Here is an 18,808-nt window from a genome sequence, read left to right as displayed (position 1 = left end):
ATGGGGTTTTAGTGTAGTTTCAATGCTTTTTAAGCCATAACATTTCGCTAAGGGTTTTTCCTGCAATTTAGAGTTGGACTTGAAAGCTTATTTTTTCAAAGTGTCAAGATTTACTTATACAGCTAACTCAATAAAAAGATAGGTTTGTGTCCTTAATTTTTTGCCGGGATGTCTTAAAAAAGTTGGTTTCAAACAGGCATGCTTACGTCACATTGACACATTTATATATCATATGGCAACTTTCAAGCTTCTAAAGGCTGAAAAAGACCCTAGGTGCCCCTACGAGCATTATTTTATCACAGGCGGGGACCTGGGTAGAACCATCTACATATGGATAGTTTCCTCACATGAAAAATTCTATCCAAACATACTCTGTTACTCTAATGATATTAACATGAAAAATAATATTTAGATCTGGACCTACAGTGCCTGCATGGAGCTAACTGTAAACATTACAACAATTTAGTTCAAATTAATATTCTCTATGAATATACTTCTGGCACTAACCTGGAAACTGAATAAACGTTTGTAAATACTGATCAAATTTGTCATCCATATTTTGCTGCTTCGGCAAAGCATATACTTCAAATGCAAAATATCTAGGATCTGTTGGATATAGGGGATACAAGTCCAGTCTGAACTTTGTCTGAAAAGAGAAAAAAAATATTTTCTTTTCTCTTCTTATAATTAGATTTTGGGTTCACGATATCCTAGGCTATAAGGTTCAATCTATCATACAATACAATCATTTGGATTAAGTCTTTCAAAGTTTGTAAAAGCTATGATTAAATGCACATCAATTAATCGTTCTCAAATTATTCCAGCAACATGATAATCCCTTGTACACAAATGATGAAAAACAATTGTTCAAAGTTTGACGAAAATCCTTCTTTCTGCGACTTTTTGTAATTTCAATTTAATAGTGGGAGAACATCAACGTGACATTATATACAGGGCCACCGTCTGAAAGTGTCTCACCGACAGGAGCTTCGACTCATGCAATAAGTGCAAAACCATCTTCCAAAGTTTCAAACTATATTTGTAACAATTTTGTAAAAAACTGTCATTTCTGTGGATTTTCAAAGGCTGATTTCTTCAAGGTCAATGTCACTAGGGAGCCAAGACTCACTGTAGTGATGTAAAATGATTTTGAACCATTCTACAAGGTTTCAAAGCAATAATATTTATGATATTGTGTAACCCTTTTTGAGAAATTGTCATTATAGTGAATTTTCAAAGACATCAATAAATCTAAACAAGAGCACTGCCTACGGGTGCCATCGCTCATCTGCAAGTGCTGGTCAGAATGTAAGAATAGAGTTATAGTTCAGAATGGGACCAAGACTCATCATGTGGGTGTAAAATAAGTTTTTTAACCATCCTACAAGATTTCAAAGCTATAAAACGTTTTTTGAGAAACTGTCATTTTTGAAATTTTTCAAAGGCATCAAAAACATTCTGAAAACATTGCTGATTTCTTCATGGTAAAGGTCACTAGGGATCTAGGAATCACCTTGGGGTGTAAAATTAGGCTTTAAATCATCAAACATGGTTTGATAGAAATACATGTAACGATTTCCGAGTCATTTCCCAATAGCTGGCACCGTTGCCGTTGCCGGAATTGTGGATTGTTTAGCCTTGCTTTAGCCTCGCTTCCACTAAAAGTGGACGAGACAGTAACATGAAATATTGGTGCCAGAGTAATGGCCCTTGTCACACTTAATGTGAGTTTTAAGGAGGCATTACCATTCTATGTTTGAAGTAATTTTAAAGGTGGATCGAAATATTTAAAGCAAAGCATGTCTGCATTTAAATATGTGAACTTTGACACTGAAATGAGAATGTATTTGTACTATCAAATTTAAAAAATCTTATGTTATACTTACATGCATGTCTGCCACAGAGTTTTCATCCCAAGTTACGTTTGATAGATCTAGTATGTAGCAAGTTGGCCTATTATTATTTGACGCAGCATAACGAATAACTTCAAAACCCTTAACATAATTCTTCCCAGCTGAAACAAATGGGAAGGTTAAAATAACAATAAACGAGAAATATCTTTAAAAATGATGATCGGCGAATTGTAATAAGGAAAGAAGTTTATGAACTTTTCATCTAACATTCATCTTTCATCTAACATTTTTCAAATTGCAAAACTAAACACCGCACTTTAACAATTTAAATGGTTCTCTTAATTTTTCGCAAAGGTTTCGTAGGGCTGCAATTTTGTTTCGTTTATCCTTAGACGAATAATTACAGCAATAGTTTGATGAAGCGGTTCATGAGAAGAGGTCATTAAACGTGTTTATATTTTTAGCTAAATTGGTCACTATCCCCATTTGTAACAAAATAGCAGCAGACCTTACGATATTGTTACACATCGAGTTTGATCAAAATCCATTACATTTTAGTGGTTAGGCCTAACAAAAAAATTCTTTGTTTCCGGTAACATGCTCAAAAAATATAGGGTAGGTAGGTCGGAATTTTTTTTTTTTTTTTGATTTTTTTTTATTAAGGGAGACTCTTTGGAAATTATTTTTGTGTCAAAAAATGAATGTAAATAAGAGGGTAATGCCTTCAGAGCATCAGTAAGTTGATTTCTAACATCACTGGACATGTTTAAAGCATAAAAAGTGCAGTTTTGCAAGTTTTTATTAAAAAGTTGAAAAACATTTTCTCCAAGGCCATAAAAACATTTAGGGTCGGGCCAAAAAATTAGGGTAGGTCGGGATACCGGAAACAAACAATTTTTTTTACGCCTTAATGCGAAGAAAGGCATATCGAGGGCTTGGCGCAAAACTATTGTATCTTGTTCTTTATTTATATACACTTACAATAGTTTTGCACCAAGCCCTCGATATCTACTTTTAGCTATAGTGGTCCCTAATAGGGCCCAAGTTCCTATATAAATAAATTTGGAAGAGGACCTTATAATGATGCTCCAGACCAAGTACGACAAAGATCCACCAAGCTGTTCACGAGACGCTGTATAAAGGCATTTCTAGTTTTAGCTCTAGCAGCCGCTAAAAGGGGTTAAATGTCCCAGCTGAACAAAGTTGGCTGCGGGCCTAATAAAGATGCTACAAATCAAGTTTGATTAGAATACATGAGAAAAAATCAATTAAAGGATTTTTTTATTTATTATTTTTATTTATTTCTAAAATAGGCCAACTGATCCCGCTTTAACAAATGCATATTCGCTATTCATGAATCTTTGGACAATGACGTCACACTATAAAAATGTGAAGGTCAAGCAAAACATACAATTGTAATTATTTGACCGTAGTCATATCACATAGATAAACTGTATGCAGCGTACCTTCATTTCAGTGTATTGAGATTCAGTCATTATATAGCATATATATAATAAAACAGATTTCAACCGAGTTCAATATTTGCATACCATACTAAAGAAAAATATTCGTATATAATAAATCAGTTAAATAATTTATAACAAATATATCAAAGCAAACAAGTACTCATTTTAATATGCGATCTGAATAAGTCACAAAAGCAAGAAACCTTTCATATACAGACGACAATTGTAACAAGGAAAATCTTTTAAAAAGCACTTCTCTACATAAGAGACTCTTATCACACCCTTATTCATGTGATACGCAGACCGTATTCAGCTCTTTCTTTAATTTGATATATGTTGGTATTTGAACAGGTTTTTATCATATTTATTAAACTTACTTATCATTTTGAGATATATCAATATTCTTGCTAAATATACTGAGCCAAAGTTAGCTTTAAAACTGTGAACAGCGTCGTTTAGGATAAACGCTTTGTCTACATTTCACTCAGCGTAGCACAATCAACAGAGTGAAAGAAATTGACACTCTCGTCCAATCAGGCAGAGTGTTGCATAAATCTTCCATTTTGATAAATTATCTATAATGCGTTATCAAGTAATTTGATTTGCAAACTGAAGTCACGTGGCATAGGTAACGAAAACGAATTTAGACGGCCGAAAAATACGTTATTAGTCTGAATTAAGGTAGTGAACCGATAATGACAATCGACAAATTATGTATTCCCAAATTGCGATTTTGACATTCACAGGGCTTGACAAATTCCTTGAAAGCAACTCATTATTCAGGAAGAGCTGCCAAGAATGATTACTCGTCCTTCTATAATTTGTACTCTCCGGCAATTCACAAAAAAAACACAGTTTTTTTACGGGCACAGAGTTTATTTTAAAGTCCTTTAAAACGGCACTTACCGGAATCTTGCTCTTGACTATCAAGTGTTCAGCTGATGCAATTATAATATGGTACAGTAACGGAATAGAGCTGTTTTGAGAGGAACAATTATCAAATTAACTTTCATTTAAGATATTTTTGATATCCGGCTTCTTCATGGCTCCATTTTTACTGGATTAATTGTATTTTTGGCAAAAAATTGCACTCGTCCTGCAGGACAAATATTGCAGCAAGTCGCCTGGAGCCAATTTCTACGTGGACGAGTGGATTTGTTGACCTCTGATTCTCCAGTTTTTATGAGAAGCCACGTTTAGGTGCATTTAAATCTGAAGAATGCCGCATCGTCCAGCAAGAATATGTAAAAATGTGGAAATTGCCAAGTGTCACTACTGGTCAACTACCTTAAAACTGCTCTTGTAACAAATGGCCGAGTCACTTTTTGCCACATATGCTTCCATGTTGCTCTATCTTTTACATAAAATTCAGATTTTTATTTTACACTGAAAGTGGCTCAGAAAATGAAACTAACTTACTACCTGTATTGTTACATAATAATTCCATTGTATACAAGGACAGCAAAGTTTAACAAATTTAATAGAACAAGAGCTCGTAGAACACGAAATGCCCAGTTATTGCACAAGGAACAAAAAATATTTGGTCAATGTGCACTGGATGTTTGACATACAGACCTCAATTATATTGGTCATTTACCAGTCATAAAGGACCCTTAGACTAAAACTTTCTCTAATTATTTGGCAAAAAAGGTGCTGTTCTGGGTCAATGTGACCTTAACCGTTAATCTACTGACCTAAAAATCAATAGGGGTCATCTGCTTGTCAAGATCAATATTAGTATTAAGTTTATTGATCCTAGGCCCAAACTCTCTCAAGTTATAGTCCGGAAACTGTATAATTGTTCCGGACCACTGTGACCTTCAACTTTGACTCACTGACCTCAAAATCAATAGAGGTCATCTGCTAGTCAAAATCGACATTAGTATTAAGTTTGGTGATCATAAGCCCAAGCGTTCTCATGTTATAGTCCTGAAAGTGTGGTTATTTGTCCCTGGTCACTGTGGTCTTGCCCTTTGACCTACTGACCTCAAAATCAATAGGGATCATTTGTTGGTCATGTCCAACCTCCCTACCAACTTTCATGATCCTAGGCCCAAGTGTTCTTGAGTTATCTTCCGGAAACCATTTAACTGTTCCGGATCACTGTAACCTGGACCTTTGAGCAATTAACCTCAAAATTAATAGGGGTCATTTGCTGGTCATGACCAACCTCCCTATAAACATTCAGGAGCCTAGTCCTAAGTGTTCTTAAGTTATCATCCGGAAACCGATTGGTCTACGGACCGACCGACAGACTGATCGACCGTCGACAATTGCAAAACAATACACCCCACCTTCTTCGAAGGGTGACATAAAAATAAATAAAATCACTTTAATAGCTTCTATACTTGTGTCAGTTGAATAATTTTGTACATCAAGCAGGAGTTGTCAGAGGACAGCAACACTCTATTATTCAACAGTCTTGCCACTAAAGAAAGCTTTAACTGAATGGCCATGAAAAACAAAAAGTGGCATAATTTTGTAAAATTGCAAAAAAAAGAGTTACTGAACCTGTACAATGCATGTAAGCTCATCACAGTGGAAAACTGTGTGAAGTTTCAATCCATTCCCATTAGTCAGCAATGAGATACCTGCTCACATAAATCAAATTCGAAAAGTTTCTTCAAAATAATTTTTCAAATACTAGACTTTGAAGTAGTGTTGTTTCAAAACTATACTGGTACTGATGATAAACTCGAACAAGTTGGCCACCTTCAAATTATTCAATCGCAATTGGTTTTATATATAACTGATCATGCCGTCTAATAGCAACTCATTACAACACCAACTGGTGTAAACAAAAACAAAATTGGTAAATATTCTGTATAAATAAATGACTTACATTTATCTGTTTGAAAAATATTTACCCAAAATTACTGGGGAAGAGGATGTTTTATTGCGCATGCTCACTGTCAATACATGAAGGCCTGACATTGGGTCACTTTTCATTACTTGATAGGGAATGACTGTTGCATCATTTTGGGAATGTTTCAATATAATACTATAGAGAATTTTTTTTAAACGACAAAGTGGTCGAATTTATCATCAGTCAACGTTCGTACAGTGCCCATTTTACATACCCCTTTCAGGGCCTCACTTCTTGTGAGTTTGCTTGCTAAATAGAAATTTAAATAAGGTAAACTATTCAGTAAGAGCTAAGCTTTAATTTGATACCAACCATTGATAACAATGTGCAGAAATGAAAAAGTAACAGGTAAAAAACCTCATTTTCCTGTTCGAGTTTATCATCAGTACCAGTATAGTATACTTAAGAAATAATTTGTAGCAAAAGAGTGTATTACACTTATTTATGCACGATGGGCGGCTATACGTCGGATGTAATAATTTCACGAGGGCATAGCCCGAGTGCAATTATTTGTACGACGTATTACCACCCGAGTGTATAAATAGTGTTAAATTACGGTTTGGTATAAATTATTTCGATTCTAATATGCCCTTTATCTAAAACAGTAGATAAAATAAAGTGGCGCTCTTTCTTGGTCGCAACAAAAACATTGACGTCACAGCACGTTTATGTTTATTTGTTTGTTTTGGGTTTAACGCCGTTTTTCAACAGTATTTCAGTCATGTAACGGCGGGCAGTTAACCTAACCAGTGTTCCTGGATTCTGTACCAGTACAAACCTGTTCTCCGCAAGTAACTGCCAACTTCCCCACATGAATTATCAGAAGTGGAGGACGAATGATTTCAGACACAATGTCTTTTATCAAATCGTCACGGAGAACATACGCCCCGCCCGAGGATCGAACTCGCAACCCCGTGATCCGTAGACCAACGCTCTCCCTACTGAGCTAAGCGGGCGGGCTGCACGTTTATGTGACGTCATTCTAGTGTAAGAGTGTTTTAACAGAGAAAAGCATATTAGAACTAGAACTGCTTTTGAGAAAAGCGCATGTCTCCCACAACTGCCTAGTCATCTAAATTGTAAGTCAGTCTTTACATACTGCTTACTCACTACAAATATACCTTTGAAGAGTAAACAGGCCCATTTTGAGTAATTCAATGGCCATAATTCTGAAGTGCCCCGATGACTTACTGACAAACACATTTTGTTCAAGTTTGGTGAAGATTGGATTTTGAGCACACATAAAGGGTCCTAAAAGGATTCCTGTACTACTAATGATTAGTAGTATAGTGGCCCTTTTAGGTCCCAAGACCTGAGCGTTTTACGGTAATTCAAGGGCCATAATTCCGAGGTGCCTTGACCGATTTTGCTAGTTAATTAACTTGTCTGAGGACTTATTGGCAAACACATTTTGTTCAAGTTTGGTGAAGATCGAATGAGAAATGTTCGACTGAGAGTGCGGACAATGTTTGTGACAGACACAGAGACAGGAGTAAATCAATATATCTCCCACACCACTGTGGGAGACATAATATTTTAAATTAATACAATAACGAGTATGATACTTCAAGTCAAATGACTTTGTATAATCCATATTCTTACCATTTTGCGGCGTTGTAAACGTTAAATTGACCTCTGGATACCAGTTGTTATTTGGGTGCATTCTATAACTTCCCACTGCATCCAAGGATCCAGGCTTCCCAGGAAATTTCGCAGTGCTTGTTTCAAAAAACGAAAATTCTGTTCTCAGGTTCACTGGCAAACAATCTGAAAATGAAATGAACGGATCAAAAAAGATTTCTTTATTTGTTGTAGCAGGTATATCAGTTTTAATTACTGGGTTTGTTAGTGACCCTAAATGGAAACATGTGGGGTCATTATAATAAATACGAGACAATTTAATCTAGTCCCCTTTTTATCACACTGTCCCCATATATTTCCATGGAGGGCTATAGGGGGAGGGGGAACCGTAATTTATGACAACCTATGAATTCTAGAATCTTATGGAAGATAAAACAACATTTAATGGTATTCATTGTTGTTTCAGTTTTATCAGTGTTGTCTGATTTTAGTATGTTACCCTAACAAAAATCATTTGTACCAGTATTATACTTTTTTCCTAAACATACTTAATAGTATATATCAAAAATAATGTTTACAAATACTTAATTTGGATATATGTACGATCAAGTATGTTTGGGAAAAAAAGTATTTTTAAACATTATTTCATGTAACACTTGAATAAACACTGTAATATTGTCATCGTCTGTGCTGTCAGATCTGGGCCCATACTGTTACAAGTTGTATGCATAAACAAACATTCTAACATGACTTGTATCATTTTCGTATTCAACAAGTATTACGTCATAGAGTAAAACGGCATAGAGGCCCGAGGGAAAAGAAACCAACATAAAAGGCAAATATATTGATGGACGTCGTCAAGGGTATACTGTTTTTCACTCAGCAGAGCTCATTTACAGTATAATGTTCAAAGTCTTGCCAGGAAAAAATTATATTTTATCATCTTTTGAAAGATGAATAAGAATTTATAGTTTTTCACTGTTAACTCATCATATATGATTCACTGCAATAATGCACTAAAACGATTTTTAACAGGTTTATAACATTAATAATTAACACTGACATATTTATAGGTAATATTTATGGAGACTTTTCAACTTTTCTTCATGAAGGACGGCAAAATGCCTCTCATCTATGGAGGGCACCTGGGTAGAACCACCTACCTTCCCTATTAGACTTCACACGAAGAATTCTATGCCCGAAGTATTAAATTTGAACCCACATCAAATGGGGGCAAGTGATTTAAATTCAGAACCACTAACTACCCTGCCATAGAGCACACCCCCTGTCCCCGAAAAAAGATTTAATAACGCCTATCGTACTATAACTTTAATAACATGGAGTGGTAAAAGTCACTTCCTTAAATAAATTTTTTGTTCATTTTAAAGCTCACATATGGCAGGTCAAACGTTGTTGTTATTCTATATTTCGTTATTGTTATTGTATCTTTGATATTGTTATTCAATGTTGTGTCATTCATATTCTAAGTCTTACCATTGTTATTCTATATGTCGTTATTCTTATTGTATGTTCGATATTCTTATAGTAAACGTCATTATTGTTATTCTATATTTCGTTATTCTTATTGTATCTTTGATATTGTTATTCAATGTCGTGTCATTCATATTCTAAGTATTAACATTGTTATTGTATATGTCGTTATTTTTATTGTATGTTCGATATTCTTATGGTCGTACATATACAATAACAGTGGTAAGACATAGAATATGAATGACACGACATTGAATAACAATAACAAACATACAATAATAATAACATTCATGTATAATTAAGCAACGTTTGACATGCTATACTCACAGATTATTCGGAGTTTTGTTTTAAACTTGATTTGTATTTCAAAAATTTCAACCTGGCTTTGATTAAGAAAAGGGGAGATAATTATATAAAATTTTATCAGTTTCAGGAGTTATCTCCTATCAATATTACCCTTTAGCCTACTGGTGGAAATGGATTCTACCTTTGCGATTACTGCAGACCAAGATCATGGCCTTCACTGTTTTGCCATTCAGTCAATATCTTTTGGTATTAAGGAATAGTACTGTCTACATTGAAAAATGGGCAAATTCATTATAGAAATTCAGTAGGGTAAGGGTTTTACATAGTGTATGATAACAGACATTTACAGTATTATACAACATCAAATATGTAACTATATTGGGGAGAGGTTGCTGTGCTGCATAGTTAAAAGTCTGGCCACCAACTTGAATTCTTTATTCCATTCTACTCTACTGTTTAAACATAGCGAAGGTGTTATGTGTTCTATCTGTAAGACATACCAACCGATATATTTGCTTGATAAAATATAATTGTGACAGCCACACACCTTACTGGCTAATATAGATTATGTTGAACAACTGATAAATACAGTAAGATTATGAGCAATAATTATATCCTCACTTGTAACATTAAGGAAAAGCACTCAGTAATACTCACAACATATATATATCTTTCTTTATTACCCTCCAATACAAGCCCCTCCCCGCTCCCCCTACATACACCAAACAAAGCGCGGAGAAACGTTTTTATTTCTGAAAAATGACATGTTTCCTGGAGAAGCAAATAGCATGCTAATACACACCAGGGACGGTGAAATCTGATTTAAACTTACTTTTGATATTTGTCTGCAAATATATTTTAATTGCCCTTATAATTGTGCTGAGACAGAGTTACAACCCTTTTACTACAAATAATTGTCATAACATGGAAACAAACCTTTTTTTAAATAGCTGTGAAACATCCACATGCCAGGACTAAGTGCATAAATTGGATATTAGAAACTTTTCTGTATAAAAGTTAAAAATTTCAAAAGTAAGACAAAAAAAAATATTAGTCCATATAAGAGGCCTATAAAGTTTTTGTAGTCATGTATGCGTTAAATGATCAATTGTGTTTTATCTGTAAAGTGATTTAAAAGATTCTAAAAATGTACCGGTTTATAAGATAAAAATATATAATTTCTAAATTTTATTAACTGACCTTAATTCACATTATTTAGTCAGAGCAGCCTAAACTCCTAACCCCTGGTTTCATAAGCAGACAGTGTTACCACTGAACAACTGCATCTGTTCTTCTTTACAGTTTTATTTATGAATAGGTCAAATGTTATATATTGAGGCAATGAAACTATCAGATCAAATCCTTTGCATCAACTAAAAACACTCACATGATAAAAACACTGCACTGACTCTTGGGCGGAGCCAAAAGATTAAATTCTTGAGCCTGCATTACAAATCTTTTAAGGACTTAATCATTTAAATATATCGAAATATTTTGATCAGTATTGTATCTTCAAGAGAAATGTCAATTTAATATAACTATCCATTCTTTAAAAAATCATCAAACTTCATAATTTTTAAGGTTAACTCTTTTGATTCGTTGTGCACCTTTCGTAAACCACATGCTATTGCTTTCCATTTTATAACGGCATGCCATTTAATTAAGCTTTAATTATTAATTAAAAAAAAATAAAAGCCCTGTGACACATATTATCAATGTTACAAGACACCTAAAATAGATATGAAACTAAATTAATGAATTAGAGAATTTCTTTTTGCAACAATGTGATGTTTTACCCTATTCAATACAGTGATATCCATGAAACAGAACCTCATGGAAAACATAGCAAAAGACCAGTTAAAATTCCACAAAAAGCTAAGTTTCCGAACATTTTTACTATTCTGCAACTTACATGTTTTTTTTTTGTTTTTTTTTTTGGATTTAACATCGCACCGACACATGAAAGGTCATATGGCGACTTTCCAGCTTTAATGGTGGAGGAAGACCCCAGGTGCCCCTCCGTGCATTATTTCATCACGAGAGGGCACGTGGGTAGAACCACCGACCTTCCGTAAGCCAGCTGGATGGCTTCCTCACATGAAGAATTCAACGCCCCGAGTGAGGCTCGAACCCACATCGATGAGGGGCAAGTGATTTGAAGCCAGCGACCTTAACCACTCGGCCACGGAGGCCCCCGCAACTTACATGTAGTTAAAGCATTGGATAAAAGGAGGTTAAAATAATCCTTGACCTAACAGTGACATTGACATGGCCACAAAATTTGTCTGTCTGATTAGGCTAGCTAAATTCCAAGTTCCATAAGTTACTGAGCAGAAATCGTTTTTCTATTTTTAGTAACAGTGACCCAAAATACATTAAAAAACTACTTCTTTATAATTCAGCGTCAATAGGCGAGGCGTGACATATCCGCTATCCTCGTCGTTTACCGCAGTATTGTTCCCAGGTGGCAGTAACGTACCTAGGATACAGTATGGGTCCATGAGCCATATGCATTTAAATTTACTACAATTATAATGTTTTCTTAGGAAAAAAATGACAAAAAGCCATTTTGAAAAAAATTTTGCTCCTGTGACAATGAGCCATGAGAAAGGTGATCAAGAACAGTTTGACATGTGCATTGCTTCCAGGTCCGTATTTTTTTTTCAAAACAATATTTCCTTATCAATGGTTGGCCGCTTTTTCGGCAAAAGATTAATCTTTCAGAAAAACCTTACTTCAAAACCCAGTTCCAAACCGTTTACGCATCACGAGCGAGCAACGGCATACGAAACGATAGTGATTTCTCCACCCGAATAAATCCCACACATTTTTCGCATCGAAGTTTCCCCCCTAAAACACATCAAGCACACAGTGCGAGTTTAAAATAACGTTATAACCGTTCATAACAGACTAAACACAAACTAACAAGACCGAAAACTAGGTTCAGTCCTACTTTGTTACTTACAAATTCGCTATTTAACATTTTCGCTTTCGGAAATTACCTTCGCCTGCCATGATTACCGTTGACAAGACGGCGGTTGTAAAGAACGTTTTCATTGGCGGAGACAGTTTACGTATTTCAAACGTAGCGATAAAATCCAAAGAGTACCCGAATATAAACAAGCAGCGATGGCTCACGAGGATTATTTACCAAATTCAAATAAATAACAACTGGTAAGTAATTAAGTAGAATTGAACCTTACTTTTAGTCTTGTTAGTTTACATTAAGCCTATTCTGACTGCTTGTAGTGCTTCTTTTAACTGACATCGTGTACTTGATTTGTTTTAGGGGGGAGACTTTGGTGCGAAAAATGTGTGGGATTTATTCGGGTGGAGAAATCACTATCGTTTCGTACGCCGTTGCTCGCTCGTGATGCGTAAACGGTTTGGAACTGGGTTTTGAAGTAATGTTTTTCTGAAAGATTAATCTTTTTTCGAAAAGGCGGCCAATCATTGATAAGGAAATATTGTTTTGAAAAAAAAAATACGGACCTGGAAGCAATGCACATGTCAAACTGTTCTTGATCACCTTTCTCATTGCTCATTGTCACAGGAGCAAAATTTTTTTCAAAATGGCTTTTTGTCATTTTTTTCCTAAGAAAACATTATAATTGTAGTAAATTTAAATGCATACGGCTCATGGACCCATACTGTATCCTAGGTACGTTACTGCCACCTGTGGTATTGTTAAGAGCTAAATGTGCAGGCACGCCTCGATACATAATGTTGATCTACACTTAACTTAAATATTTCCACTAAGTTTGATAACAGTATGTCAATTCTATAAAAGGCAAGATATAAAATGTTGGGCAACGAAAAAAGCTTAGGTGTGGAACACTAGGGAACGACTTTTCTAGTCCAACTAAAGATGAAAAAAAAAGAAAACAGTGAAAGATGCTTGAAAGGACAGTAATAACTTATATTATAATAATAATGTTTAAATATATATATTTCACTTAGTACATATCATCACAAGATCTAGGTGTTGAAAAAAAAGATATTTTCACGTCTAAAATTAAAAACATAAATCCATTTTCCCTCATACCAATGTCTGTTTTGAGTTAAATGCCCAACAACAGATTGATATTATAATATATTGTGATATCATCTATGTTTGTGGGGCACTAATATTTCATGGATTTAGTGGCTGAGTCAAACCATGAAATTTAATGCCAAAGTTAAAGTATAGATCCCATTAATTTATATAAAAACTGAAATACACAAATTCAAATATATCAATATGAAAATATCTGTTTTACGCAAACCACAAATTTTTGTGCTCTTGTGACCACAAAATTAAATGATTTGACAGTAAATAGGTTTCACATGAAAAACTCAAGGCTTACATACCATTTCCAGTCAGCTTATGTAATGTGCATGGCATGTCCACCTGAAAGAAAACAAATTAAGGACATAAGAGAATAGTGACCAGCAATAAAGGCATCACTGAAACCATAACGCTATTGTCTAGGGTTATGACACTGCATTTTTAGCTTTTTGTAAGATATTGAGTGCACAAACATTTTTTATACAGCTCTGCCTCTTAACCTACATGTACCCTGCCTGACAAGTATTAACTTTGCAGAATGAATAGAAATTCTCTACATCCATACTAGTCAGAATCCTATTGGTGCTATCAAAGTATTGTGTTATTGCCATAAACTGTTTGCAAGGTTAATCTATAATGCATATGGGTACCATATATTGCATGACAGTACATAATTGAAGATATGTGATAAGATGAATGGATACCATATGACTTAAAGACTTAAAGTCCACTAGTTCAGCTCATGGCAGAATTATCGTTCTGTTTAATTTCATTTCAGTTTGATACACAGTCCAGCCTGGTCACATTTGAAAACTGGCCTAATCATTTATAGTGTCAGATTCATTGCGAAACATCAATTTATATCAGTTTCAAAATATAAGACAAGAAGATTAACATATTAATGTTTACTCTTACATTCTGAGAAAACATTTCAAACAACACACCAAATCATAGAAAGAAAGGGTTGTTTAACATGAAAACTGAACAGCATATAAAACATGTATATTACTCTACGAAACAAGTGTCAGTATACTGTTTTATCCATTGAATTCCCGAAAAAGGACTGCATAAAGGAGTCACACTTTGGGACAGTTCAACTCCTTTTAAACCTCACCATTAATTTTCAAAGAACTGTTGCGAATTATGTTTGATTTTGATGAATTTGCAATAACGTCCTCGTGCTGAAATTTCACATAACGTTGTGAAACGTAGTAAAATTTACGCAATTGTTTATATTCATTTCTTTACAATGGCATTCGTTTTTAAAAGGAGACAACTTTTTCAGAGTATCTTAAGTATCCATTGTATGGAACAGTGAGGCAGAACATGTAATGGTAAGGTACATTGTTGTTAAAGATGTTGTTCGTTTATCAAATATTTCTGTGTTTTGATACCCTAAACTTTACTTTGCCACATATTTAACAACTATCTTGCACGCAGATCTCTTCTTTAACCTGTTTTTTTTTCTGTAGAAATCTGTAGAAGAACAGTTGTTAACATACAGTATTTACAGTTGTAGCTCAGTGTACAGAGTTGCTTGATTTGTCCATCTAAGCTTCCATTCATTCATAAAAGAACAAAGAAAAGGTATACAAATGGAGATATATTTCTCCACAAAAAATGTGTATTCAAATGATATCCCTTATAATTTTTTTTTGTTGGATTTAATGTCGCACCGACACATGATAGGTCATATGGCGACTTTCCAGCTTTGATGGTGGAGGAAGACCCCAGGTGCCCCTCCGTGCATTATTTCATCACGAGCGGGCACGTGGGTAGAACCACCGACCTTCCGTAAGCCAGCTGGATGGCTTCCTCACATGAAGAATTCAACGCCCCGAGTGAGGCTCGAACCCACATCGATGAGGGGCAAGTGATTTGAAGCCAGCGACCTTAACCACTCGGCCACGGAGGCCCCAATATCCCTTATAAAGATATCATTTTTGATAGCACGGTACTGCATATAGAATTAGTCTGAAACCTATTTTTCAACAACTACTATCCGGCAATGGTGATGCAATAATGCTGTGAAATCAAATGATGTAACACAAATCGATAACATAAGTAAGCAAATGACTTATTTTTTGTACTTTGAAATGATCATGAGATGACATATTATTTGTCAGTACATGTACATGCAAACAACTGCTTAGGTGAAATAGAAACATTTGTTTAGATTGAATGGAACCTTCAAATAAAAGTCACGTTACTAAACTGGCTATTATTTATCTATTCACAAAGAATTATATCCCTGAACTATGGCGGTATATGTTTTGGACTATAAGTTTTCTTTTTAGATTAAATTATCATACTAGTATGAACATAAATGTTGTCGGCTCAAGATAAATTTCATGCTATCAAGATGTTGTGCACTCATGGTAAGAATTTCTGCACTAGAAATAACGATGTTGTGCATTTAAAATAGGATGTCGAGCACTTACAATAGATGATTTACAATCAAAATAAGTTGTCATACAATCTAGGTATGATGTCATGCATTCAAAGCAAGATGTCGAAATACTATAGAAAAGATGTCGAGCACTTGAAATAATCGAAATTTTTTAGATGTCATGCTCTTAAGATAGATGTCAGGCGTGGAAGAAAGATGTTGAGCAATCAAATAATATGTAATGTGCTTGAGGAAAGATGCCTAGCACTCGAGATAAAATATTGTACGATTTAAATAAGATGTTGTGAGCTGCAGATATGATGTTGTGCTCTCAAGGTAAGTTGATGTGCACTTGAAATAAGATGTTGTATGTGTGATTGAAATAAAATGTTGAATGCTGTCAGACAGACTAAAGATGTCAAGCTATCAAGATAACATGTTGTGCATTTTCAAGAATAAGATGTCATGCCCTTGAGACAAGATGTTAAATGCTCGAGATAATATGTCCTACACTCAAGATAACTTGTCATATACACCAGATAATTTTACAAGAGCCTCAATATGGTAATGATGATCAGTAACCTGATTTTCTCAGCTCAGACAGACATACATTAAGAATCATTTCTAACATATCCTTTTAACAAGACATCATTATCTATTATTTTTAGGACACATGTATACATATTTAAAAAAGGGATTTATTTCTCCTTATGGCAGCTTAAATATTGTTCTTCTACATTACTCACAGTGTTACTGCTCAACAATCAATACTGCTATTAACTAGGAGGCGTTTTTCAGGACAGACTATTAAAAGATGTGTGCGCTCATTAGGTGCAAAGTTATAAAGAACTACAATCACTATGATTAAAAACATAGATATAGATTAGAAAGTTAAAGTTGCCAGCCCCTCCATGAATAGAATCAAGCTGGGGCTGGACTGTATACATGTAGTGGGAGACCATTCCAGAAACGAATTGTTCTTCGAAAAAAGGAGTTGGAATGGTATTGCGTATCAGATTGTGGTATCAAGTAGTTCAGGTTACTTGTAGGTGTGAGATGGTTATGATCAAAGACTTTTATGATAACTGATTAAATACTGTGCTTTATCAGTGAGATATAATCCATATCACTCACTGCATATCACTTACTGTAGCCTAAAATGCCGATCTACTTGTAAATTTGTGTATGAATTTCAAATTATTTGTTTAAAACAGAATGGAAATTATAGTCGCTCTTTTGTTTTTTATAGTATATTTCTCGATTCAATTATTTTACTTAATGGAATTTCATAACGTATGCAGCAAAAATAAAATAAAATGGAACTTTATGTTGTGTGCGTCTTTCTAACGTCAAACACGTCTGACGTTATTTTGTTTACGCGCGTCTGTTTCCCGCGTTAAGATTTAAATGTGTTGCAAAATGCACATCTCGACGTAATTAAGCATAAAATAAAAAGAAAATTTGTTTGTTTTTCGTGAATATGGAATATATCGCACCTCGAAGTGAGAAAATTTTCTACGCGTTCGTGAAAATATTTGAAATTTTCTCATTTTTCAGTGAGATATATTCCATATTCACTCAAAACAAAACAAAAATATCTATATGTACTTCATTTTAAAAATATAATAAGGGAATTTTTGATATGACGTTGTTCAAGAGATTGCCAGTATGAGATCTTAATGCATTTAACTTTTTGAGTGACACTGCTTGTTACCCATAGTGTGTGACATACGTATCGAGCTGTAGATCGTTGTACTCATTCAATTTTGTATGTTAGGGATTTTTGCAAGGTGCCATATATAGAAGAATGTCTGTCCCAGACTTGTTTCAAATAATAGGACATTTCGAGACAGCGTGATAACTTTTGACTGTCGCTGTCTCTCTCTCCGTAGAGATAAAATTTCAGATCATAAAATATGTCATCCCGATAAGCCAAATGAGTAAGGCTAGCCCCAGACAACCGCCTCCCAGTTATAATCAGAATTAATTGTTGGGTAGTACACTGTAGATGTAGATGTAGAAGAATAATATTCAAGTTGACATATGGAGAAAATAAACCCCCTTTTTGAAATACGTATACATGTGTCCCAAAAATAGCATCGAACTAAAAAACGACCTGACTAAGGCCTGACATAACGTATTTTTACATTTTGACGTCTATTAGTTATTTTAGATTGAAAAAAAATATGCAAATTGAAAACAAAATGTAAAATAATAAAACAATGAAAGCTGAAGGTAAAATGAGCATACATGTACACGTCTAATATTTTGGACTAAGAAATTAAAATTTACCTGTGGTGAACAATCTCCAACAATTTTCCCATATCCCCTTGATTCTAAAATAACACTTATAAAAACAAAGATAATTGTTCGCATCATGACATGTTATGATTTTCTAATATTAATTGTTGATATGACATGCCAGTTCATTGTAAAGTTTGTTTACTTCCTGAATCTACGGGTTTGTACTATAGGAATGACGGCTAATGATTGGTGAACGGAGAATACCAAAGTTGTACACTGGTTATCTTTTTAGTATCCCGCGATGAAACGGTCGCATACACTTAATTTAAACTCTAGAAGGTTTACATCGCTTTTGATATTCCTATAAATACAAATTAAGTTTAAATTCTTGTTTCTTTTTCTTTCTTTTTTAGCTGCTCAGGTGAGTTTTTCTGATCGTTCGATGTCCGGCATCCGTCTGTCGTCTGTCTGTCCGTCAACATTTAGCATGTGTATGCGATAGAGGCTGTTTTTTTTTTCAATTAATTTTCATGAAATTTGGTCAGAATGATTATCTGGATTAAA

General features: G+C 34.5%; 1 protein-coding gene across 1 annotated transcript in view; it reads right to left on the bottom strand.

Moving 5' to 3' along the window:
• LOC123536870 (uncharacterized) overlaps nt 1-18,433 on the bottom strand; it is a 95,552-nt gene extending 77,119 nt beyond the window's left edge. The window contains exons 1-5 of the mRNA XM_053529265.1: nt 18,293-18,433; nt 13,914-13,953; nt 7,788-7,952; nt 1,887-2,014; nt 508-646 (exon numbers count right to left, since the gene is read on the bottom strand). Of these exons, the coding sequence (XP_053385240.1) occupies nt 508-646; nt 1,887-2,014; nt 7,788-7,952; nt 13,914-13,953; nt 18,293-18,379 (559 nt within the window). The 5' untranslated portion in view covers nt 18,380-18,433. The remainder of the gene's footprint in view (nt 1-507; nt 647-1,886; nt 2,015-7,787; nt 7,953-13,913; nt 13,954-18,292) is intronic.
• Nucleotides 18,434-18,808: the final 375 nt, after the last annotated feature.

Source organism: Mercenaria mercenaria, chromosome 17 (assembly GCF_021730395.1).
Source record: "Mercenaria mercenaria strain notata chromosome 17, MADL_Memer_1, whole genome shotgun sequence".
NCBI classification, from domain to species: Eukaryota; Metazoa; Mollusca; class Bivalvia; order Venerida; family Veneridae; genus Mercenaria; species Mercenaria mercenaria.
The sequence above is the reverse complement of the archived record's forward strand: the minus strand, read 5'-3'. Positions and strand labels throughout refer to the sequence as shown.